This window comes from Rhinolophus ferrumequinum, chromosome 24 (assembly GCF_004115265.2).
Source record: "Rhinolophus ferrumequinum isolate MPI-CBG mRhiFer1 chromosome 24, mRhiFer1_v1.p, whole genome shotgun sequence".
Lineage (NCBI taxonomy): Eukaryota > Metazoa > Chordata > Mammalia > Chiroptera > Rhinolophidae > Rhinolophus > Rhinolophus ferrumequinum.
The window spans coordinates 23,197,579-23,222,945 of record NC_046307.1 but is presented as its reverse complement, the minus strand read 5'-3'; the positions used below and the strand labels follow the sequence as shown (position 1 = coordinate 23,222,945).

The 25,367-nt window shown below is 46.1% G+C and overlaps 1 protein-coding gene across 3 annotated transcripts; it reads left to right on the top strand.

Moving 5' to 3' along the window:
- On the top strand, positions 1-24,720 carry SLC36A2 (solute carrier family 36 member 2). 3 transcript variants are annotated; one of them, XM_033095590.1, is made up of 11 exons: positions 1-158; positions 766-973; positions 4,832-4,922; positions 5,466-5,554; positions 6,101-6,196; positions 9,682-9,766; positions 11,704-11,922; positions 13,270-13,368; positions 18,910-19,076; positions 21,022-21,191; positions 23,639-24,719. In XM_033095590.1, the coding sequence occupies exons 2-11, from the start codon at positions 810-812 to the stop codon at positions 23,908-23,910; spliced, it is 1,452 nt and encodes a 483-aa protein (XP_032951481.1). In that variant the 5' UTR covers positions 1-158; positions 766-809; the 3' UTR covers positions 23,911-24,719. The 3 variants fall into 3 exon arrangements, with proteins under 3 accessions (XP_032951481.1, XP_032951483.1, XP_032951482.1); XM_033095592.1 differs by having other exon boundaries at positions 21-158; positions 787-973; positions 23,639-24,720; XM_033095591.1 differs by having other exon boundaries at positions 71-157; positions 762-973; positions 23,639-24,720.
- Positions 24,721-25,367: the final 647 nt, after the last annotated feature.

The following is a 25,367-nucleotide window of genomic DNA, read 5'->3' as shown; positions in this document are numbered from 1 at the left end:
GGGTGACCTTAGGCAAATCACACCCTCTCCTGGCCCAGTGTCCTGCCCAGTGAAATTCGACTGGGGATTGTACAATTTCTGCCTCTCCCCTTTTCCAAAAGAATTTCTACTACTCTCTCCCTGGATGGAGCCTCACAAAAGCTAAGAAGAAGTTAGAGGTGAGTGAGTGATTGCTTCTTTTTTCCCCCAGCAATTTTCCAGAAAAGGGGAGCTCCCAAAAGGACCCCTTACAGTAGAGCTGCAGCCAGTGGGAAGTGGGGCCCCTGCCCTGGGACGAACAGGGAGGTGGGAATGGGTAGGTATTCTCATGGAGGTGAAAAGAGGGTACTGGTTAAAACGCAGGAGGAGTTGGCTTCTGGCCCTACTCGGTCGCTCTCTAGGTAGGTTCCTTTAGTTCAGAGCTTGATCTCATTACTTCATTTATAGGATTAAATGAGAAAATACAGGTAAAGCACTTGGAAGAGTATCTGTCCCTTCGTGAAGTGCTTAATAAATATCAGTTATTGAAATGACCACTATTGCCATCACCGCTACCGTTGCTATTGTTAGGTGAGGGTGGGTGACTCCCTTCCCAAACCCCTCCCCTCTTCTCCTCCTGCCTATCGGCTCCCCTACCAAACTGCTTGCCTGGAGGAGCACCCTCCGGGGAGGTGGGCGGGGCCTCACTCCGGTTTGGCCGGAGCCTGCTAACCAGGCACAAGCCACTGAGTTGGGATTAGCACCTGGCTGACTAGATACATTCTTGCCTCCCTCCTTCTAACGCAGACCTACCTCCTCACCACCCAGAGCCTTCTCCTTCTCAAGCAGTCATGCCCGGGACAAAGAGTGCTGGGGATCCCCAGGGAGCTGTTGACCTCAAACTGGACCTCAGGTCACCTCCCGAAAGTGCCAAGAAGCCGCAGAGCAAGGACTCCAGTCTCTGGAATGGAAGCCCTTCGGAGTTGCCCAACTTGCAGAAGACCAAGGGCATAACGTGAGTGTTCTTGCCTGCCATCCTCCTGTCTGCACTGCAGCCTGGAAGCTTGCATTGGCAAAACCCTGGGGTCAGCGGGGCTGGTGAGGGCGTAAGTCTGACCCCCAATCCACTCTGCAGATGGGGAACCCAAGGTTGGAAAAGGGGCAGTTGTAGGCTGAGTCAAGATGAGAGCTTAAAGGGGCAGGAGTGGAGTCTGTCAGACAGCCCTTAGGATGTAGTGAACGAGCCTCCACATGTGAACTAGCTTCCACAGGAAGGGAAACTGAGGCCCAGTTACCCCAGGCCACACACGGGGTCATTGGCAGGATGGGGATGGGGCTGGAATCCAGTGCTGGTCCTGAAGTCAGTTTTGCTCCTGGCCAATTCTGATAATGTTGGAAAGAAGGGCAGAATCCCCAACTGCTTGGAGGAGATGAGACCTGCCTCTCCTGCAGTTTCCCGGGCGTCCGCTTCAGGTGAGAATTGCAGAGATGACATCCAAAGCACAGTATGTGGAAGAGTCTAGTTTCTTCCACCTCCCTGGGGTGTGTTTTGGAGTTGGAGAGAGAGAGATATCACTCATGAGGCTTTCAAAGCATGTCAAGGAGGGGTCTACTGAAAGTTTAGGCGGGAAGCCAAGCTACAAGGCTCCGGCTCCCTCGCCTCCACCACTCAAGCAGAGTGGCTAGTTCACTTAGGACAAATGGGTGGGGTGGCACAGTGGTGGAGAGTTCTGCTACTGGAAGCAGACAATTCTGACATCATTGGTGTAGTGGAAAGAACATCTGCATTCGAGCTGTGACTCTGCTCCTTCCCTTCTTTAAGACTTTTCCCTTTGGCAAAACAGGGATAAATTGGTAGCCATGTGAATTTAAGGAAGCTACCTGTAGAAATTAAATCTGAAAGGGTGGGAGGAATGCAGAAGGAGGGAAATGATACTATGACGGCCAAGCAAAGCCCATTTTCACTGCCACCCTGCAGGGCAATTTAGGGATGGACTCAATGACTGGCCCCGAGACGTTGCCCCAGGGCTAGTCCGGGGGTTGCTAAGAGTGCCTGACCTGAGGGTGAGCTCTCTAGGCCTTGGGACCATCCACTGCTGAGTAGGGGTATCTCTCAATCAGAGGCATTGGGGGAACCAACTAGCTCTTGTGTCCTGAATTGACATATGGTTTGGTGTCCATTTCAGCTACTTAAGAATCAAAGAGCTAAAACAAGTTTGCACTAGAGGGCCCATCTACTTGGAGGGAATTAGCAAGACAGGTCCCCTAAGCATGGTACCTGTGGGGGTCAGCTGACCTGAGTTCCATTTCCCACTTGGAACAAGCGACAGAACTCTGTGCCCCAGTTTCTCCTCTGTGACATGACAGTGTGCTCCTCCCAGAAGGGCTGCACCGGCGAATTGCCCATAAAGCTCCCAAGTGCAGTGTCCAGAAGTGTTGGCTGTTGTGAATTGGAGCCGTTCCAAAGTCACCAAAGGAATTAGGGCTAAAACCCAGGTTTCCTGCCTCCCAGCCCAGTGTTTTGCACAACTCACCGCACTCTGTTTTGAAGTTGGCTGAGTGGCCCAAAGTTAAATTCTGATTTCCTAAGTCCTTTAGTTAGAAATCTCCAGAGCAACCCGTTGACCCTTTGCTAGTTACACAACACACACATCATTGGAGGGCCACAGGGCACTGTGCTCTGTCAGCAGTGTTGACACCCACAGGGAGAAAGGCATGCAGGCTCTCCACCCGCCTTCTCCCCCAGTTGTCCTCTTTAACCCTTAACAAATCAATGGGCAGATCAGGAAGCTAGATGACTAACAGAGTGAGGGTGTTTGGGGCAGTCATTTCAAAAGGTCATGCCTCCTCACATTTACAGAGACTAAGCAGAGTAGACACATTGCCCAAGATGACACAGCTTGTTAAATAGTGGCCTTGGGTTTTAATCCAGGCTCCTTCCGGAATGTCTCTGCTGCTCTTCACAAGAAGTCTCCTTCCTGGAAGGCTCTCGTGAGGATTTCCAAGGTTTCCAAAGTTGTAGCTGGAAATCCAGTACTCACCTTGGTTTAGCCCGGTGCAGGTACACAGGTGTAAATGGGTTGTTTTGTGATTCATCAAAAGAAAGGGTACCTCCCTGGAACTGGATCATTGGAGGTGTAGACGTCTTCCTCTAGACAACCTTCACATTTATCTTAAAGAAAGGGTCTGAGTGTTTGTTTTTGTTTTTGTTGGGGTGGGAGGAGTCATGCCAGTCCGCAGCTTGATGTCCCAGCCTGAGTGGGGAAGGAAAAAATCCCTCTGAAGCCCAATTCCCAAATGACCCTGTCTCAACACTCGGCGTCTGGGGATCCAAGTCATCTGACCTGTTTATTCAGAAGTCACAATGATTTCTCTTTGCTGCCTGCCCTTTTCCCTTTTCTCTGAGTTCAGTCCTCCCTCTGCTACTAGTTGTATGACCTTGGGCTGTTCGCTGCCCACTCCTGAGCCTCGGTTTCCTTGGTGATGAAACGGGGTGTCCCTTTATTCATCTGTCTCTGCCCGTTTCTGGGAGGCAGCCCAGTAGAAGTGGGGTGAAGAACAGGGACTCTGAAGCAGTCCTAGGTTCAAATCCTGGCTTCCCCGTATGTCCTTGGACAAGTCATTAAAAACACCTCTGTCCTCAGTTTCCTCATCAACTTCTTAGCCTTGATGAGAGGATTAAATGAGATCATACATGTAAGTGCTTAGCAGAGTGTCAGTTGTGTACTAAGTGTTATTGTAGTGGCATAGATTGAGTGTTAGTTGCTAAAACCAGGACAGTTCTGGACAAACCAAAATGGTTGGTTACCCGGCCCCAGACCCTGATGTGCCAGGGCCACGGGGACTGAGAGATGGCCTGGAGCCCACCTAGCCACCTTAAAACTCAAGTGGTGGTATGCTGTGACGGAATGTCTGTTGGACGTTTGAATATCTCAGCTCTTCCTCTTCCTTTTTTCTTTCCCCTTCTTCTGCTGCCCCCCACCCCCACTCCGGTTCAAGCCGTTGTTTCTCAGTCTAGTTGTGTAGGACACAGCTCCCCGGCCCATGCTGGTATTATGAGCCTTGTGCTCCCCCTGGCCAAGGTAGTCTGTCGCCAGTTGTCGGCCAGCCACTCAGCAACCCACAGCAGCTCACGCCAACCTCTGGCTGCTCACAGCAGCCCAGCTCCAGGGAGAGCTATTGTTCACAATCTTAGCTGTAGAGGGCGCAGCTCACTGGCCCACGTGGGAATCGAACCGGCGACCTCAGCATTAGGAGCCTGGCGCTCCAACCACCTGAGCCACCAGGCCAGCCGTCTTCCTCTTGAAGGAATGAAATCAATCAAGAGATGGAAATGTGTGCAGCATGAACAGCAGAAGTTTATTAGTAAAAGAAAGTACACTCCCAGATATGGAGCGGGCTGACCCCAGGGAGGGAAGCAGCCTTGCCTCCCATTGTGTGAAGGCTTTTATTTCTATGACTGTGGGTACAATTGCCTCCGCGTCTCCCTTCTCTTCTCTCTCTGTCTCCTCCTGAGGTGCCTAGTCCTCTGGCATTAAGTAATACATTTCTTTGATTAAGGGGCATGGGTAAACACATCCCCTTGATTTGGGGGGATGAGTAAACACATCCCTTAGGGGTGTATGAAAATCTGGAGTCCTGTGGGCCAGTAAGGTATTGGTGACAAACAGAATGGGTTCCCCCCTTCTCTGACTTTTGACAACACGTCTCTGATTTAGAGGTATGTGTGAGTCTGGAGTCTGGGCCGCTGCCAGGCGCCTTGACCCAGGTAGGAGCTGCAGCAAAGGGCTTTCTAACCGGGGCTGAATTTCTCCTCCTGCTGCCTACCCGGTCACAGACACCCACGTCCTCATGTCTTTTTTCTCTCCTTTAGAGCGTTCCAGACGTTGGTTCACCTGGTGAAAGGCAACATGGGCACGGGGGTGCTGGGACTGCCCCTGGCGGTGAAGAACGCAGGCATCCTGGTGAGGAGCTGCCATGTGGGGCCAGTATGACCGGGTGGTGCAGGGAGCCGAGAAGAGAGGCTCTAAGCGTTTATAATGGCTCGCCATGAGCACTCTTTCTGGGAGGCAGCTTGGGCCAGACTTGGAGTCTAGACACGTAGCTTGGGTCTGAGGTCCGGCTCTGCCGTGGACTTTGAGGGGCCTTTGCATGTCATTTGTCCAGTCTCTGGGCCTCAGTTTCCTCCCTTGGAGAATGCAGGGGTTGGACTTTGACTTTCCAGTTTGCTGTACACAGCAGTTGTTCTCAGGGATGCCTCAGGGGCCACGAAAGGGCAGAATTCTAGGTCCCCTACTCCCACCACAACACCCCACTGTCATTGTTTTATGCGTTTCATTGGAGTACCGCTTGAGATTATATTTGAAAAAATAGCTGTTGCTCAAAAGGGCTTGCAAACCAAGTGTGCTAGAAAGTTCTTTGAGTCCTGAATGAGATCCGCACTGCTACATCCCTCCCCACATTCATTCTCTCCTCTTTTCCCTGCGCCTGGCGCCCCCTTCCCGCAGATGGGCCCACTGAGTCTGCTGGCAATAGGCTTCATCGCGTGCCACTGTATGCACGTCCTGGTCAGGTGCGCCCAGCGTTTCTGCCACAGGTGAGGAAAACTGTGTCCTCCTGTCCCTTCCTTTGGTACTTGGTCCTCAGGGGCGTCCCAGAAACATCTTGCACATAACAAGAGTTTATTTCTTAATTTCCTCCTTAACAAGGTCAAGAAAAAGAGAAAAGCTTTCGGGGTGGGGACGTCAGGTGAGGCTCTGCCACATGACTTATTAGGGGCCCGCAGTCAGGCCGTGTTGCATAGCCGCTTGGCGCCTCTGTGAATTGGGCATAAACAGTCCACGCGTGACCCTGCTTCAGGGACTTGTCATGAGGACCCAGTGGGATCATGGGTAGGAAAACTACCGTACCCGTGCAAGGTGTGTATTATTATCCCTGTTGTGTAGTAACCACTTGATGGGTAAGGAAAACAAGCCACCGAGGAAATACCATCAGGTGTCACAGTCTGACCTCGAGCTTTGGTTACTGCCCCAGTGTTCTTTCCACTCTAGCGGAGTGTCTTCCTGTGGACCTCCTGACTTTTCAGTATCGGATTCTAGTTTAAACTGCCTCTTGGTGACTGTGTATGTACTTTCTCCTGCAGGCTTAACAAGCCCTTTCTGGACTATGGGGACACGGTGATGCACGGACTAGAAGCCAGCCCAAGCGCCTGGCTCCGGGAACACGCCCACTGGGGAAGGTACCTTGTTCTTGCTTTGCCAGAAGTGGGGTGGGGTATAGGAGGAGGAAGTGCGGCTATCAGGGATGCTTTCTTCCCTGGAAAGATGGCTCAGGTAGCCCAGAATGTTGCATTTCCCACATGGAGGGGGTTCATCGGCAACCTTCCTGATCTAGCCCCCTATTTGTATACCTCCAGTGACAGCGTGCTCATTCCTTTGCTATGCGGTTTGAATATTATTCACTTTTTTATTAAACCACATTTATTATGTTGCTACTATGTGCCAGGCCCTGGAAATACCGTGAAGAACAAGGCAAACAAGGCTTTGCCCTCACAGAACAAAGGCCTAGTCCCGTGGGAAAGACAGACATTAGACAGTTAAAAACACTGTTACTTAATAACCGCGAGGATATGTACAATGAAGGAAAGAAGTACTAGTTGCTGCCGAACAGGTAAGGAGATGTGTGTAGGGCGGGCCTCCCAGGATGGAACAGTAGAGGTGAGTTCTGAAGGAAAGTGTTCTTAAGGATGAGGAATTACTACGAGAAAGTGGGCAGGAGCCTGGATGGACGGCCTTCTAGGAAGAAGGAAGAGCAAGGTTTGAAGGTCCTGAAGCAGAAAGGAGTATGTGGCAGTTTCAAGGTATAGAAACACCAGGTAGCTTGAGGGCAGAGAGTCAGGGAGACGAAATTAAAGAAAGATCCAGGGGCTGATCAAGATGTACCTTTTGGCCCGCTGGAAGGTTCTGTTCTTTTCTTAAAAGCAACCAGGAAGCCCTTGGAAACTTTTCATCAAGGAAGTAATCATATTTGCATTGTTTAAAGATCTGTCTGGCTTCTGCAAGGAGAATAGATTGTAAAGGAGCAAGAATAGATTAGTTTGACTCATGAGAATGGTATTGACAATGTCCAGTGAAGTGGCAATGAAGGCTAGGACCACGCTGGTGGCAATGGGGATGGAGAAAAGTGAATTTGGCCATGATTTGGATCCTGGGATTATGGGAAAAGGAAAAGGCCAAGGTTGACTTAGATTTCTGGTGACTTCTGTTTTGGACAAGTTGTGTTTGAGGTGTCTGAGAGATATTCCAATGGAGATGTCAAGTCGGTAGTTGTATGTACGCGTTTGAACTTATCTTCATGCAGGAGATAAACTGCACGAAGTTTAACTGAAGTCATCAGCCATGAAGCCAGGGGGCAGAAGAGGTCTCTTAGGGAGCGAGTTTATAGTGAGATGAAAAGAGAGAAAAAGACCAATATGTTAATGACCCTTTGGTGAGCTGAAGTCTTCCTTTTGTACGACTCCCACCTTTTAGCTTTCAGGGATGACACAGAACAAGTGAACCCCCTCTGTCCTCTGGTACTTGGGACTAAATCTACTCTTTTGTCTTTGTTTTCAGACCTGTCCCCACCCCATGTGTCTACTCTTTTCTGAGCCCTCTTTTCTAGATTGCCAAAGTCTCTTGAGCTGTGATACCCCAAACCACTGCAGCACCTGAGGGGTGCCCTGCCCATGTAACGTAGTCTGCAGAGCACATGAGTCTGGCACCTCCCGTGGTCAAAAGCCCGTTCACATACTGAATTAATAAATTCAGCCGAAGAGCAGACTAGGAAGGCTATGGGATGATAACCCGAATTTTCCCCGTTGTTTCACTGAAGGAGGGTTGGTTTTATTTTTTTGGGTTTTGTTTTGGGTTTTTTTGCCTGTCACAACCCCTGAAATCCTTCTACTCATTGTTAGGCATATAAAGTAGCTTTTCCTGCCTTTTTAGGGAACTTGCTCCATTAATCATCTCCTCTCCTATAACTTGACCATCTTTTTTGAATTCTGGGCTCTTCCTTTCAACACTTAAATGTGTTCACATATCTCTATCTTAAGAAAAATAAAATAATAAAGCTTCTGGGACCTTACACCATCCTCTAGCCACCATCCTATCTCATATTCAACATCTGGTTATTCAACAGGTAACTACCAAATACCTGCAACGTGTCAGGAAGCGCCTTAGGCAGTGGGTCTGCAGTGATGGACAAAATGGGCACTGTCAACACAGGGCTGACACACTAGCTTCGTGGAAGGACAGTCCATCTGACTTTACTTCCGAATATCCCGTTCACACCTCTTTCATGGGGCACCCGGCTTTTTTGTTCTTACACTTCTACTGAAGTTCTTTCCACCAATGTCCTAAAAGACCTCCCTGTTTCCCCTTCTTTGCCCAAGAGAACCGCTGAGCAGCCCTGGGTACAATCGACTATTCTCTTCTTCAAACATTCTTTCTTCACTTGGATTCTATTAAACCCTTTTTGGTCTTAGTTTCCTGCCTACGTCTCCGGTCATTCCTTTGCATTTGTTGTAGGCTTCTTTGTTTCTATCCTTCCTTTAAATTTTGGTGTTCTCTAAGAGTGAAACGCTGCCTTCTCCTTTTCTCACTCTTCCACACTGACCTTCTTTCTCAAGGCTTTATCCATTACCGACAAATCAGCAGTTCCCGACCTTAACATATAACTGTCTCCTGAATGTCTCCTGTAGGAACCTGAAGCTCAAGACTTCAGATACTGAGTATGTCGTTTCTTCCCCTTCCCCTAAAACCTGTTCCTCCTTCTGAGTTTCCCAGTTCATTTGTTTTGTCTCAGCGAACAACCTGTCCATCACCTTAGATCGTTTCGTTTCCCTTTCCCCCACATGTAGGTGGTCAACCAAGTTCTGTAAATTCTAGCTTCCTAGTATCTCTTAAAATGTTTTACTTCTCTCATCCTAATGGCGCCGTCTTTGTCCAGGCTACTGCCGTCTTTCCCCTCCGTTATTGTAAGAGTCTTCTCTCCAGCCTTCCCATCTGTAGTCTTACCCGTCCAGTGTGTTCACGTGGTAGCTAGAGAAATCTGCCCAATCCCGCTGCTGAAACGCTCTTCCCTTACCTCTTTCTCTTCTCCTCCTCCTCTTTCTTCTTTTATCACTCTTTCTTCCCTTTCCCAAGGGACTCTCCTCAGATATTGGTTTTTCTAAGAAGGCTACCCACTCTATAATTTGGGTAAAATGCCCTTTTTACCGTGGTCCTTCACACCATATTAGCTTTGGTCCATCTTGCTGACTAGCCTCTAAACCACTAGAGGAAGGGACCATGTGTTATTTCTCTCTGTACCTTCAGTGCCTAATATGGTGTTTTAAATGTTAATGAAAAACTTTACAATGTTAATGATAGCTAATAAAAACATCGTGCCTACTGCCCTACATTAGTGGTAGTTAGAAGAAATGCCGCAGAGCCAGGTATGGGGAGAGATTCCTGACCGTGAAGAATTGTACCACTGGCTGAGCTGAGAATGTGAAGGTGGTTGAGAAACATTTTTCAAAGAACTATTGTTAACCTCGTTTCTTACTACTGCCCCATTGTTGATTGTGGTGGCATGACCAAGGGTGCCGGTCCAGTCACCAACCCCTGGGGACAGAAATGGAAATGACAAGCTAACTCTTTTTTTTATAACAAGTGTTCTTTCTCTCTCTCTCCTCTCTTCCAGGCGTATGGTGAGCTTCTTCCTTGTATTCACCCAGCTGGGCTTCTGCTGTGTATACATTGTGTTTCTGGCCGATAATTTAAAACAGGTAGAGTCTACTAGGGAAGGTGGGAGTGAAAAAGTCATGGAAAAGAAGCGTCCTCTGCTCATTCAGCAAATGGCTTCAGATTGTTCAGCAAATTGTTCGGATTGACCATGACTTTGTCTTCGATTGTTGGATATTTTGTTTCCCTTTATTTTTATACTATGTTTTTCAACTATTATCTGTACAAGTCTTAGTACACCCTTTTATTTCCTAAGTATGTATTTCTTAAAGTAAAATTACTGGGTCAAAGAGTTTGATTGTTTTGAAAGCTTTTAAAACACATTGCCAGATTGCTACTTGGAAATCAATCTGATATCAGCAGAACTTTATTTATCATCTGTCTAGAAACAAGGCAAGCATTGTCTGGAGGAGTTTGCAGGCTAAGTAGGATGTGTTGTAAAACATAATAAAAAGTTAAATATCGTATGATACTTGGGTGCCAGGTCAGGAAACCACTAACAATACCCTGAGGTCAGGATACTTCATTGTGAACTAAGGGGCAGAAATATACGGGGGCAGGATAGCTCATTGGAGCAAGGGAAGGCTCCCTTGGGAGGTGCATCTGATCTGGGTGTTGAAGGACGTTGGTGGCAGCCCAGGTGGGAGAGTGGAGTAGTGAACACCTGGAGGCAGGTATGTATGTAGGGGACTTGCTCAGGAGATGCAGTACAATAGGTTGCAGAAGAAGGTGTGGGTCTTGGGAGAGGAAGAACCTTCAGGGTTGACTTGGGCCCATTTATGGAGGGCTTTGAGTACCTGGCTCATGTTCCAAGCATTTTTTCGTGCTGTAGTGAGGAATCAGAAAAAAACAAGACTTAATGATTCATTTAAATATTTATGGCGTATTGTTAAATGAAAAGGACATTTCAAAATAAGAGGGTGTGCTATGATTGCAGTCTTATATACATGCCATTTATGATGTTGTATAGAAAAAGTATAGGTGCATTACCATGGTTACCCATGGGTACTAAGATTATTATTGCTTTACATTTTCTTCTTGCCTAACTCTAGTGTCTCATTGTTCTGCAGTGTGTTGTATTGCGTGCACAATAAGACTTTATCAGTTAAGTCATGCTGATTGTAAATGAGGGTGGTACCATCCCTCCCCTGCCCCTGACTTCCAGGGGTGTTTGTCCTACGTGTTCCTGTCTGTCACAATAATTGGGGGATGCTAATAGCTTTTATTGGGTGGGGTCTAGGGATGCTAAATGTCCTGCAATGAATGAATGGTCCAATCCTCGCAGGGAAGAGTTCTCTCACTCAAAATACGAGTATTGGTCTAATTAAGAAACAATAAGTGATGGATTTTTTGTTTGTTTTGTTTTTGTTTTGTTATAAGCAAAAGAATCAGATTCTGGGGAACTTATGTAGAAAATCAGTTTAGTGGAAGAATATTGGTTAACTTCCAAAATGACATAGCGAGCTGAAAAAAAAGGGGGGGGGGAATCTCAGAAAAGAACAGGAACCAGGGCAGTTAGCGGCATGTGGGTAGAACTGATGAGCAGTCTCCTCAGGATCCCTCGTCAGAATTAATTTTTACCCTTTTCTGTTCTGTCCTTGTGTTATTTTGCTAGTTGTTTAGATTCAGATTGACTTACAGTCCTCTAAGATTGTGTTCAGGTGAGGGAGAGAAGTCACCGAAACTAGATCAGAGTCAGGAGGAATGGATGCTGGGTTGCCAAAAGCCAACAAACAGCCACTATCAATCCAGTTATTGATGTTTTATGAAGTTTATGTTTTGTTAAAAGTTACTCGTGCAGCCTCTTTTGAGGAAGTATGGTACAGACGATTTACAATACGAAGTCCTGAAATGCACCCCAACTCACGTGAGGCCTCCCAGCTCTTTGTGAGGGAGCTGGATTGTGGGCCAGGCACTGAGCCAATCACATGGCCAGGAGATTTACTGGCTCTTCCGCTTGCTTTTCCCATTCCTTCCTCAGGTAGTGGAAGCTGTTAATAGCACCACCACCAACTGCCATTCCAACGAGACGGTGGTTCTGACGCCCACCATGGACTCGAGACTCTACATGCTCACCTTCCTGCCCTTCCTGGTGCTGCTGGTCCTTATCCGGAACCTCAGGGTCCTGTCCATCTTTTCCATGTTGGCCAACATCAGCATGCTGGTCAGCCTGGTCATTGTCGCCCAGTACATTGCCCAGGTAGGTACATACCACACACCTGACTCATCCAGAGGGCAGCGCCTTTTAGTAATAATAGACTGATACCTGGCACCCGCCCTGAGGGTAGGTGATTGACCTCATTCTTCAGCCTTGTACCCACCTCCTTGTAGCATTTCTTCCACAAAGACGTCTCCGTGAAATCTCGTTCTTCTGGATGTCTCCTCTTTCATGTTGCTTCTCCATTAAATGTTTGATGTCAAATTATGACTTTTTTTTTCTTTTTTTAAAAAGACTTTGCAAGGAAAACATCTTAATTGGTGAACTATAAATCATTCCTGTAATGGTTGGATAGCAGCAGAAAGCAGATAAAAAGCAGCATCTTCTTATCCAATTACCCATAGTCTTACATCTTCCAGGCAACAATTTCAGGCACCCAAAATTATCCCTAGGGCAGTCAAGAGAAAAAAACACCGCATATTTTATCACAGAGATACAACTAGAGTCTTGAAACACCATAAGCCAACCTGTCATGATGTAAATTATAACCTCTTTGAGGTTGAGTTATGGATATTGATCTTTCCCTCAATTCCCTACTTTTCTATCCTTTCTAATTTTTCTTGTATAACGGACAAGACTACTTACATAGAAATTTAAGTCCCAGAAGCCCCTTGGCATACCTAATATCTTCCGGATGTTCTTGAGAAGTCACAAGGGAAAAAAAGTTATATGGTCCATTGGATTGCATAAAAATAACAAATTAGTCACGTATCTTCGGATAACTATAGGTAAGTCTTATATTGATAAATTCTACAGAATGGAATTTCCCAGTGAGATAGCTACCTTTGATTTATTTTCGGACTATTCCAGAGGTTGCCCAATTAGAGAAACGGTTCTGTAATGATTTTCACATTCTAGGTCACAGGGTACGTAACATTTATGTCTTCTACTTTCCTCCCCTTCAATTTGCAGCTCATTGAAGAAGAGGGAACTTGCCTATTTAATTCGTTCAGGCTCCCTAGATATCACTGAACTGGAGTCACAGTAATTTCTAACACGCATTACCATTGTACAAAGTATTTTTGGGCACTTGAGGCTGGCAGTTCCTGTGGTGTGTAAGATTTTCTTTTGTTGGATTCTGATAGACCAAACTCCTTTGTGAGATACTATTCCTTCAATACTTTGACAATACCTCGGTGTTTTTTCCCTCTGGCTCTTGGTTACAGTGCAGTGTTAAAAATCAACTTTGATTATTGCCTACTGCCTTTTGAACTTTTCTTGACATTCAGTTTTTTTCAAATTCAGGCCCACTTTCAGAATACCCCCCTCTTAAAGGAGTCCAAAAATGCGTTGAGAGTTAATGTCTCACCCTATGTCTCTCTCCCATAGGAAATTCCAGACCCCAGCCGGTTGCCACTGATAGCAAGTTGGAAGACCTACTCTCTCTTCTTTGGAACAGCCATTTTTTCATTTGAAAGCATTGGCGTGGTAAGATTTGAATTGGGGTAGAATTTCCCTGGTGCTCTGGGTGACCTTCTGAGCAGGAGCTGGGAGCTCTGGGTTTCTGTGCACATGGGAGAAAGTAACCTCTGGCCTCAGTTGGGTCAGTTATCACCAGCAGGAGAAAAGTAGGTTACAACAGAGAGGCAGGCAGGGGACAGTTCTAGCCCAGTCCCAGTACATCTATTAAACATTTATCGTCATATCAGCATGTGTTTCCTAATCTTTTAAAATCAAGACAAATGAAGGTGTACAATTTAAATGACAGGGTTTGATGAAACATAAAGAAGTTTTAAACTGGAAAGTACTGTATACTTACCAAGGGCTATTCCATAGTCTCCACTTCCACACTTGAGGAAGGATAGTGCTGTGTGTATCATTTTTAAGTTTACTTTTAATTTATATAGAGTACAATTCGCTTTTATCGAGGCGGGGTGCATTTCTCTAAGTTTTCGCGAACTGCATGGAGTCATAGATGTGTCTCAGTCAGGACACAGAACAATTCCCTCACCACAAAACAAACCCCCTCAGGCTGCCCCCCTTTTTAGTCACCTCTCCTCACCACCACTACTAACCCCTGGCCACCACTGTCTCTGTTGTCCTATTTTTCCAAAATGTCATAAACGGGATGAGACAGTATGTACACTGGTTTCTTTCACTTAGCTGCATTTAAGATCCATCCCGTTGAACGCATCGTTGCTTCCTCTCTGAGCATCCGCTGTAGGGGCAAAATCATAATTTATTTATCAGTTCATCTGCCGAAGGACGTTTAGGTTGCTTCTAGTTTTTGACAATTATGAATAATGCTGCTCTAAGCATTTGTGTGAACGTAAGTTTTTATTTCTCTAGAAGGCGGTTTGCTAGGTCACAGGCAGAAGTCATTGAGTCTTATTTTTTAATCCAAGCAGGCCATCTTTGTCTTTTAATTGGTGTGGTTAGACCATTTGCAATTAACGTAATTATTATGGTTATTAGGTCTGTGTTTTGTTTGTTTTCTGTTTTACCCTTCCTGTGCTTTTCCTTGATTTCCCTTTCTTGTCTCCTTTTCGATTAAATACTTTCTAGTACTCTACTTGAATTTGCCTATTGGATTTTTGACTAGTATATCTCTGTAATATTCTAGTGGTTGCTCTGAGGACAATGATATACATAGATAACTTTGCACAGTTTAGAGTTAACATTTTATCGTTTCTAATACACTGTAGGTTCCTTGACGTTTCCCCCTTTATGTTGTATTGCCCATATGTATTACATCTCAATACATTAAAACACCATCAGACAATATTACAATTTTTGCTTTCAACAGTCATACATAGTCCTTACTTATAACAAACATAGCAGGAGAAAAACAGTCTATTATGTCTATCCAGATAATTACCATTTCTGTTCTCCTTTATTCTTTTTTTTTTTTTTTGTAAGTTTTATTGGGAATATTGGGGAACAGTGTGTTTCTCCAGGGCCTGTCAGCTCCAAATCGTTGTCCTTCAATCTAGTTGCGGAGGGCACAGCTCAGCTCCAACTCCACTTGCCGTTTTCAAACTTTAGTTGCAGGGGGTGCAGCCCACCATCCCATGTGGGACTTGAACCAGCAACCTTGTTGTTCAGAGCTCGCGCTCTAACCAACTGAGCCATCCGGCCATTCCTCCGGCAGCTCGTTGTCTTCAATCTAGTTGTAGAAGGGCAGCTCACTGGCCCATGTGGGAATCGAACCAGCAACCCTGTTGTTCAGAGCTCGCACTCTAACCAACTGAGCCATCTGGCCGCCCCTGTTGCTCTTCATTCTTGAATTCACAAGTTTCTCTCTTGTATCATTTCCCTTCAGTATGAAGAACCTTTATTAGCATTTCTTTTCTGCTAGTGACAAAGTCCCTTCATTTTCTCCATCTTAGAATGTCTTTATTTCTGAAGGATATTTTTTTCACAATACAGAATTCTACATTGACAGTTTTGTTTTGTTTTGGTTTGTTTTGTTTTGATTTTGGCACTTTGAAAATATGGTATCCCTTCCTTTTGCCCTCAGTGGTTCTGATGAGAAATCTGCAAATATTTGAATCATTGTTCCCCTAGATTTAATGTGTTCTTTTCGTCTTAGTACTTTCAAGATTCTTTATTTTAATCTTTCATTTTCAGCAGTTATATTAAAATAGTTATCTCATATATTTGACATAGTTTTATTTGAGTTTCTTCTGTTTGAAATTCTTGAATCTGTAAATGTGGGTCTTTCATCTAATTTGGGACATTTTCAACCATTCTTTTCTCCAAAAAAATTTTCTGCACCAATCTTTCTCTCTTCTCCTTGTGGAACTCAAATAACATGAATGTTAGACTTTTTGATACATGTCCCATGGGTTTCTAAGGCTCTGTTCGGTTTTTTTAAAATATTTTTTCTCTTTTTGGTTCAGATTCAATACTTCCTGTTGATCTGTTTTCAATATCATTGACTCTGTGCCGTCCTCTAAGTTGGGCCCTTCAAGTGAGGTTTTTCAGTTCTAAAATTTTCATTTGGTTCCTTGCTGAGAATTTCTATTTCTCCAGTTATTCAATAAGGTTCTCCCTTACTTCGTGGAGGATGGTTCTAATAGCTGCTTTCAAATCTTTGATAGTTCCAACATTTGAGTCATCTTAAGGTTGGCATCTGTGATCTATTCTCTTGAGACTTGTTGAGATTTTTCTGGTTCTTTATATGTTGAGTGATTTTAGATTGTATTCTGTACATTTTGAATATTGTTTTACGAGACTCTGAAAAAGAGAGGGGGGGAAAATTTTTTTTTAAATAGTAGGGATTTGTCCCAGGGCCAGCTTCGTGGACAAGCAACCTGAGTAGTCGCTGGCTTTGGAAGGATCCCACACTTGGTTTAATGCTCTGCTCTCATCACCTTGACAACCTTCATTTTTGACCAAGAAACCCTGCATTTTCCTTTTGCACTGGACGCATAGATTATTAGCCAGACCTGATGTCCCCCACACTCTGTGGACTCTCAAAGCCCCTTTTCCTAGTTCGTTTGCTCAGAGAGGAGTTTGTCTCAGGCTTTTCGGTGCCTGTGTGACCATCACACGGTCACTGGTCACCAGAATGCTGCTTTATGAGCAGGACTCGCCTTGGGGTATGGCCGGGAGAGTGAAAAAGGAAACAAAAAACCACCGGAATTCTCTCCCTACTCTCTGTCCCACAGGGGTCCCTATTCTACGTCCTCTGGCCAGAAAGAGGGCTCCTCTTGGAGTGTTTTCTGTCTGCATCCACTGCATAGTTCTAGGATTTGGGTTTCCCTTGAGTCTAAACTGAGAGATATGGAAAGAAAAAAAAAACCGAAAACTCACTGCCGTATGGTCATTTTTACTGGTTTTGGTCAATCTACCTGCTATTATATTATACTTTCCAGAGTCCAGGGATAGTTGCTCTATGTATTCTCTCCTGGGCTTTTAGTTTTAATCAGTGAAAGAGATGGTGGAGTATGTGTACACCACATTAATGGAACTGGAAGCGCTCTATGTTTAGAATTGTGGACAGTCGTGGCAAACAGCAGAATACAGGGGTTGAATAAAGGACTTTAGAGGCAGAATGGGTTGCAGTATTACTTTGGCCATGGGCTCCTCTCTGAACCCCAATTCCCCAACTAAATAATGATAATCTGTTGAATATTTATTGAACACCAACTATGTGCTAATGATTATTAATATCAGAGTTCAAATTACCTTTAGAAATCTTCTAGCCCAGTCTCCAGTTTTACAGAAGAGGAGCCCAAGCCCCAAGGAGGGAAAGAGACTTGAGCGAGGTCACCAGCTGGGAACTGCTGCAGCTGTGGCTAAAAGCAAGCACTCCTCACTCCCAGTCCAAGCTCCTTTCCACGTTCCATGAATTATAGAATGATTCCCACAGATATGAAATATAGATAATTCCCACAGAATTATCTACTGTGGGCGGAGAGAGAGAGAGAGTGAGAAAGCTAGCTAGTTAGTGTGATCTGGACTTGTAAAAAGATTATTTTTAGCCTGGAGGATTTCTGCAGCAAACAGGTATTTGAGGGTGGGAAAGCTCCGGGTGGATTGTCTGCTTTCCCTGTAATCCCCAGGACATTTTCCTGAGCACCTGCTGCAACTGGGAACCTGCCCCTACCCCAGAAGGAAGTGGAAAGGCGCTGCAGGGACCCCTACATAGCACGCCCCTCAAGCGTTTTCCATTTGTATTGCTGGGGGAGAGGAGATACATGTAGGACAAAAAAGTCATTAACAGTACAAGGGCATCAGTGCTAAATTCCTACTGAGTGAATCACATACCCAATGCTGTAGGAGTAGAGGCAAGATTGGGGAGAAGCAAGTGCTTGGCCTTTGGAGGGCAACCATAGTCTGCAGCCTGACTGCCACTTTCCAGCTGTATAACTTAGGGTAAATTCCTTCATCTTCAGAGCCTTGTTTTCATCATCTGTAAAATAAGAATTGTACAAGTACCAGCTTCATAGACCTGTGGTCTTCACAGTGTTGGTTCAAAGACAGAAGTGACGTTTGGATGCCCAGCAGGCTCAAGAGGCAGGCTGGTGTCAAGCCGGATTCTCTTGGAGCCAGAGGTGCAGCTGGGATGGAAGGATCCTGAGAACAGGATGTGTGGGGAAATGTGCTCCTGGGGAACCAGGAAGCTCTAATCCCAGCTCTGCCACCAGCGCACGGTGTAGCCTGAGTCTCAGCCTCCCCAGAGAGGGACAAGTGCACTGAAATTGAAAGTCTTAAGCTCCAGTGCCTTTAGGAGGCAATGTGGGTGAAGAGGCCAGATGTATGTCCGTGTGCCTGGAGAGGTGGGCCTGTACATGCGGGAAGAGTGCTGTGCCTAAAAGCATGTCAATTGTCTCCAAGACTACTCTGGCCAGATCAGGCTGCCCCACGGGGCTGCACTCCTTGGTCTGGACAACCTGATGGTCCCTTCCAACTCCGAATGGTCCAGGGTTCATCTTGTGACTCCAGACTCTTCTTCCTTTCTTTTTTTTTAAGTGTGCAGTTCAGTGGCATGACATGCATTCCCATTATCGTGCAGCCGTCACTGCCATCCGTGTCCAGAACCCCTTTCGTCTCACAAAAGTGAAACTCGGTGCCCATTGAGCAATAACTCCTCATTCCCCTACTCCCCAGTCCCTGGAACCGTCGTTCTACTTCTTGACTATGACTTTGACCACTCCAGGTACCTCATATAAATGGAATCATGCAGTATTTGTCCTTTTGTGACTGGCTTATTTCACTCGGCATTGTGTCCTCAAGGTTCACCTGTGTAGTGGAACGTGTCAGAATTTCCTTCCTCTTGAAGGCTGAATATTCCATTGAGTGTATATACCACGTTTCGTTTATCCATTCATCCATCAACAGACACCTGTGTTGCTTCCGCCTTTTGGCTATTGTGAGTCATGCCGCTATGAACATGGGTGTGCAAATACTAGTTCAAGTTCCTGCTTCCAGTTCTTTTGGGTAGAGATTCAGAAATGGCACGGCTTCTTTCTATTCACGTCCTTCTTTCTCCTCCTTCTTCTCACACTGATGTTTCTGTAGGTTCTGCCCCTGGAAAACAAGATGACGGACACCCGCCGCTTCCCAGCCATCCTGACCTTGGGAATGTCCATCATCACTGCCCTGTACATTGGCGTTGGGGTTCTGGGCTACCTGCGGTTTGAAAATGACATCAAGGCCAGCATAACCCTAAACCTGCCCAACTGCTGGTAACTTTATGGGCCCCTAGGTGGTAGGGACTCAGGGCCAGGTGGGAACGTGTGGGTCACTTCTTCTTCCCTCCCGTAGATGGCGAACTGAAGTCTAGGGGGCTTCCACAGGGAAGAGTAGAGCTGTTGCTGGAAACTTGGGCGCTGGGTTCTCTGTCCAGGGAGCTCCTCCTTCGACCACAGCCATCCATGCTGAGCGGGGCCTTGTTAGCTCAGTATAAAGAAGGACAAGACTTAGAGAGGGAAGAAGTGAGAGTCCTTGGTCATGTAAGGAGAGCAGGGAGGTGTCTGGGGGAGGGAAAGAGGAAGAGAGAGGAGTCGGTGGGTGGCAACACTTCCAATTGTATTTACCAAGGCTGTGCTTGCCGCAGCCAATGGTACATACATCCCCATGTCGGAGTAGCTAGGATGAAAAAGTAGGAAAACAAGCCCCAATTAGGGAAGACCACTGTAAAAGTGTTTTGTTCAGAGGCACGCAGTTCACGACAGTTAGCTGAGCCACACTTCAGCAGTGCCGTATTTAAATCAACACATGAACCCATCCTGCATTGTGCAGCATTTTGTCCCACACTGAGGCATTAATTACAGGATGCCTGCCTTTTTATGGGTCACTTGGAGGCTTAATTTGCCTTAAATGGGGCTTCTTTCCCACGTTGATCAATGTCATTCATCAAGCATTTGCTGCATGCTAATTATATGCAGATGTGAGTCCGGTCATATGGGGTGGGGAAGGTACTAGTGTAAGTAGACTAGGAACTTGAACTTCACCACCTTCCTCAGCTCCTGATCCAGTGGGAATGGGGGAGGGATAGAGAGTGTATATACACAGATAGAACAGAAGAGAAAAAGAAGCCTTCTAGAGCAACAAAGAGACCTTGGGGACTTCCAAGGAAAGAAAATACACCAGAATGGGATAACAGAAAATCTTGTTGTCTAACAAGACAACCCTGGCATTCCCGCTCCAGGCCCCAGCTGCAGAACTTTCTAGTTTATGGTCATGCATGACCTACGTAACCTCTCTGACCCTCGGTTTCCTCATCTATAAAGCAAATTCTCTTGAGGATTGAGTTGGGCATGTCTAAAAGCATCTGGCATGTAGTACCTGCTCCAAAGATGGGATTTCAAGAAGTCGGTGGGTTTGGATAGATGGACATGGAGTAAAGTAGTGTTCCAGGCCTCAGGACTAGTGTGAGCAAGAAACAGAAATGTGGGAGTTAGCCTTTTAAGAAATGGCCTAAACACAAACACAGACACACACACACACACACACACACACACACGCGCGCGCGCGCGCGCGCGTACAGGTTTATTAAACACAGAAGATGCATCTACCACATTAGTGGACTAAAGGATAAATGTCACATATCTGTAAGGGAAAAAAGACTGAGAAAACTCAACATTCTCCGTCCCACCCTCTCTCTGCCTCCCTGACTCTCCTTTTACCCCAGCCCCCACACAACCCTGTTTGTAGACTGCCTCTCCCCCAAAGGCTTTTCGGATTCTGTGGCTCTCACCACCTGTAGAAGCATTTGTTGAGGACCTGTTATGCTCCAAGAGACTTGGGGGATCCAGGGAATTCCTAAGGACTGACAGAGATCACAGGGACCAGAGGCTTTTATCTTCACCACTTAGTGCTTGTCTCTCCCTGGGCAGGGTACACAGACTGAGCATCAAGGGCCAGGGCTTTGTGAAGCGGTTATATATACCCGCATTCAAGAGTCTTTGTATTTAGCATGTTGCCGTTCGAATCCATGGTGCTTCCGTCTGTTTTCACTGTGTGCTCTGCTGTGGCTTCCTCTTGGCTCTTAGAAGTCCCCTCATCACCGGTTTCAGACAGGGAAACTGCAGCCTGAGGGACTGTGCCAAGGTCAGAGGGTAATGCTCGGAGGAAGTTGCTGTCGGTGCCCCGTGGCCATAGAAAGCCTCACCCTGTGTTGTCCTGCAGGCTGTACCAGTCAGTCAAGCTCCTGTACATTGCCGGCATCCTGGGCACCTATGCCCTGCAGTTCTATGTCCCTGCAGAAATCATCATCCCGTTAGCCATCTCCCAGGTGTCAAAGCGCTGGGCGCCGCTTCTGGACTTGTCCATCCGCGTCACCATGGTCTGCCTGACATGTGAGTAGAAGGCAGAGCGAAATGTTGCTCTTTTCCTGAGGGCTCTCAGAAATCCGCCAGATGATAAAGGAGAGTCAGGCTAACCAGCCAGTAACTGAGCACTGACTGTATTTCAGGGACTGGAACAGGCTTTGCAAGGAGTAGTTCGTGTAAAGCACAGGGGGAGCCTAATTCTTACACCTACCTGATTAGATTTATTGCCGTCCAGCCTGAGGGAGTGACACACACGGCTTATGGAACAACAATCATAGTAAGACCTGAGAAACACCTTCTGTGTGCCATCCATTGTGCTAAGCTTTTTCGTCCATACTTCATAGAATTTAATTCAGCCCTGCAGGAACTCTTATGAGGTAGGACTGTGACAAACCCTACTTTACAAATGAGAAAATGGACGTAAGGAGTGATAAGTAATTGGCCAACAAGGGCCAGAGGTGGGATGTGAATCCAACTCCTCAGGATCCAGAGCCAGCCCCTTTCCCCTCCAGGACAGAGGTTGAAAATGGAGACCAGTGAGTCTCGTCTGGCAGCAGAGGTGTGTTGTTTGACGCTCACAGTGTTGCATAAATTTGAGCCAACATTAAAAATGTGGGAGATCTCACATACACATCTAAATTTCTGACGTTTTGGGGGTGGGGGGAACTGACATCTAGGGTCACATTCCCCACTGGAAGTACCCAAATGGCCTTGCCCCAGGGCATGCCCTGACACTCTTTGGCTTCAGCTGGACCCACTCACCCCCTGGCAGCTCTGCCCATGATCCCAGGTGCCTTCTTTCTGCGAGGATTTTAGCAGGGGCAGAGGAGATGATAAAGATTGCTGCATTGAGTGTGGCATGGCCCAGCTGTCCCTAAGGCTCCTTTTAGTTGTGATTCTAAGAACCTCCCTCATGCTTCTTGCTGTACTAGACCAGCCCTTATAATTCACTGGATACTGATTTTCTTCCTTTGAAGTGATCTGTTCCCAGTTTACCCTAGCAGGCAGGAACGCTACCATTCAGAATGTTAGAGACGCCAGAGAGATGAAAGAATTTGTCTCAAATATGAAGATAACAACTCCTGAAGCCTAAAACTAGGATTTCTGCATGCATTGCCCCAGTCAGTACATATGAGTAAATAACTTCCCTGAGTGCTTTACATCAAGTAACTTGTTTAAAACTTGAATACCATTTGCAGTGTGAACCATAATACCTAAAAGGATAGGTATCATTTATGCCCATTTTGTAGATGAGGAAACAAGCTGAGAAAGGGGCAGGCCACACAAGGAGAAACCAGAATCCTGCCTTCCAGACCCGTTTTCATTCTGTTATACTGCACTCTTCCTCCACAGGAAGCCTGGAGGAGGCTTCTGGACTTTCTTGGTGAAAACTTTCCATCAAGTAAAATAAAAAATATAAAAGTCCAGGCCTGTAAAATAGGCTACTTAAAAAAATAGAATTTCAAAATCTGTAGCTTGTAGTGTTTCTTTGTTAGATGTTTTCTCACATGTATGGAAAACGTGGAAAAGACCCCTCTAAAGAGACCCTGCAATCTTGTTCTAACTGAAGACCCTTTCTCCTAGAAATAATTTTACATTCATTGTTTGCAAGAGATGCTTTTAGTCATGTTAGTTATTAAAATGTTAGCTGTATGAAGGCAGGGCTGGTTGTTTTTTTCTTTTAATTTTTGTCTGTTTTGTACATTGCTATATCCCAAACAGCTGGGACAGTTCCCAGCACTGTTATTTAGTGTTATTTATTAAGTAAGAGCTTAATCATGAAATATGTAGGGATTGAAAATACACCTTAATGACATAAAAATTATTTTAAGCTAAAAACATTTGAACAAACAGCAGCCATAGAGGGTGGGGATGGGGGTGGACTTTATCTAAACTTCCTTTGCTGAATTAAGCAGGACCTTCTGAAAAGTACAGCCACATAAATCCCCTCTCTGACAGATTTTCAGCCAGAAAGGAGACTAACCATCATCACAGTCTGAGTAATTACGCAAATAAACTTTATCTTTTATACCTTCTACTTTTCTTATGTAGAAGCTCTGACCCCTCCCTTTCCCCTTATGAAATGGGGATATGAACCCCTATCTTTGGCTGTTCCAGGGGCCAATTCATCTGAAGGCTCCCTAGCCCTAAATAAACTTGGTCTTTTCTCCTGTTAACCTGTCTATTGTCAGTTAAATTTGTAGTCCCCCATCACTGAACCTGAGTGGGTAGAGGAAAAGTTTTTCCTCCCAACAGTATGAATGTATATATTTTTTAAATGATTGAAAGGAGACACACCAAATTTTTAATGTGTAACCTCTAGTGAATACGATTGGAGATATTACAGGACTTTGCCTTTTCCTCTATATAACTGAATATATGAGAAACAACTGGTTTATGTTTTAAGAATTTTTTTAAAAACTTTAAAAGCTTGGCTAAGCCTGGGATGCTCTATCCTATATCGTCTCCCGCAGGCGCGTTGGCCATCCTCATCCCCCGCCTGGACCTGGTCCTCTCCCTAGTGGGCTCCGTGAGCAGCAGTGCCCTGGCCCTCATCATCCCGCCCCTCCTGGAGATCACCACCTACTACTCGGAGGGCATGAGCCCGCTCACCATCGCCAAAGACGCCCTGATCAGCATCTTGGGCTTCGTGGGCTTTGTGGTGGGAACCTACCAGGCCCTGGACGAGCTGATGCAGCCAGGACATCCTGCCACCTTTTCCAACTCCACCATTTTTGTTCGGTGAGAGTGGCACTGCTCCTCACCTGACTTTTAATGATATGGAACTCTTGTATATATACATTATCTTTATTTTGCCGCCTTACCTTTTCTCTGGGCCAAGTCATGGTGAAACAAGCAAAGATTCACCAGCTACAAGGTCTAGATGGTAATTAAATTTGTTGTTGTTGTTTATTCTTTTTCTTTCCATCTCTAGCTTCCCACTACATTGAGAGCTCTCCCACAGAAGGCTCTCTATTCCATCCAACTTTTTGGCAATTCACATGGTGCATTTCACACCTTGAGTGGAGCTATGCAAGAAGCAGCTATGCAAGAAGCACTTAGGGGACACCTAAGTGGCAGCAAGTGGCAGAAGGTGTGGCCAGCTAAGGCTGACCCTGATTTGCTAGACAAAGGATTTCCCCTTTTCTGGATCTGTGCAAAGAGCAAAGAGTAGGAGTGGGGACACAATCTGTAAGCCCGCAAAGTGCGCACAGCTCCAGCATCAAGATGGGGAGGGCCCCGAGGTCCACTGAGCCGCAACTCTCAGACAGACAAGAGCCATCATTTTGAAGTCAAGGGCAATAAACTTTCTAAACCACTGGATAAAGTCGTGGCTCAGTTCAAAGTTCCCAACAGTGGGTAGCAGGCATGGAAGCAGATGTGCCAATGGCAGGGGGCGACGCAGTGGGCAATGACAATATTTGGTGTTATTTACCTCTTAAGTCTTACAAGCGTTCTTTTTCTTTTTTCTTTTTTTGTTAATTGTATGGAAACCTTTTTTGTTTTCTTTTCTTTTTTTCTTTTTTAAATTTTATTGGGGAATGTTGGGGAACAGTGTGTTTTTCCAGGGCCCATCAGCTCCAAGTCGTTGTCCTTCGATCTAGTTGTGGAGGGCGCAGCTCAGCTCCAAGTCCAGTGGCCATTTTCAATCTTTAGTTGTAGGGGGCGCAGCCCACCATCCCATAAGGGGATTGGTCCAGCTGCCCACAACAAACATTCTTGATTACCTACTGTGTGCCAAGCACAATTCAAAGCTCTTGTAGATTGCAAAAAATAACCACAAATTCCTCTTGGCAACGTGACTTTTCAGCTTCTCTGTATCAAGAGGTAAAAATCTACCCCTTGAATGTTGTCTTAGTCTTGTGACTTGCTTTGGCCCATGCGTGCCGCCAGACTCAGGCCAAGCCAGTTGAACCACTATGGCTCCGCGGAGGGCTACAGGCTGTTTGCCCAGTGGGCGGGGCTCACTGGGGGGTGGAGGGGGGGGTAAGGCACCCGGCTTTGAGGCCACGTGGAGGGCGGAGCGTGCTTCCCCCCAGGCTGCGGTTGAGCGCTTGCACTTTCCCTGCGCTAGGCTTCCTTGCCAGCCGCACTGCCGCTACACGGATTTGCCAGGCCTCGAGAATGCGTGCACAGGTAACAGAGGCGGCAACTGAAGGCTTGGGAGGCAATGGAGAGGGTAGAGGGGAGTTACAGGGGCAC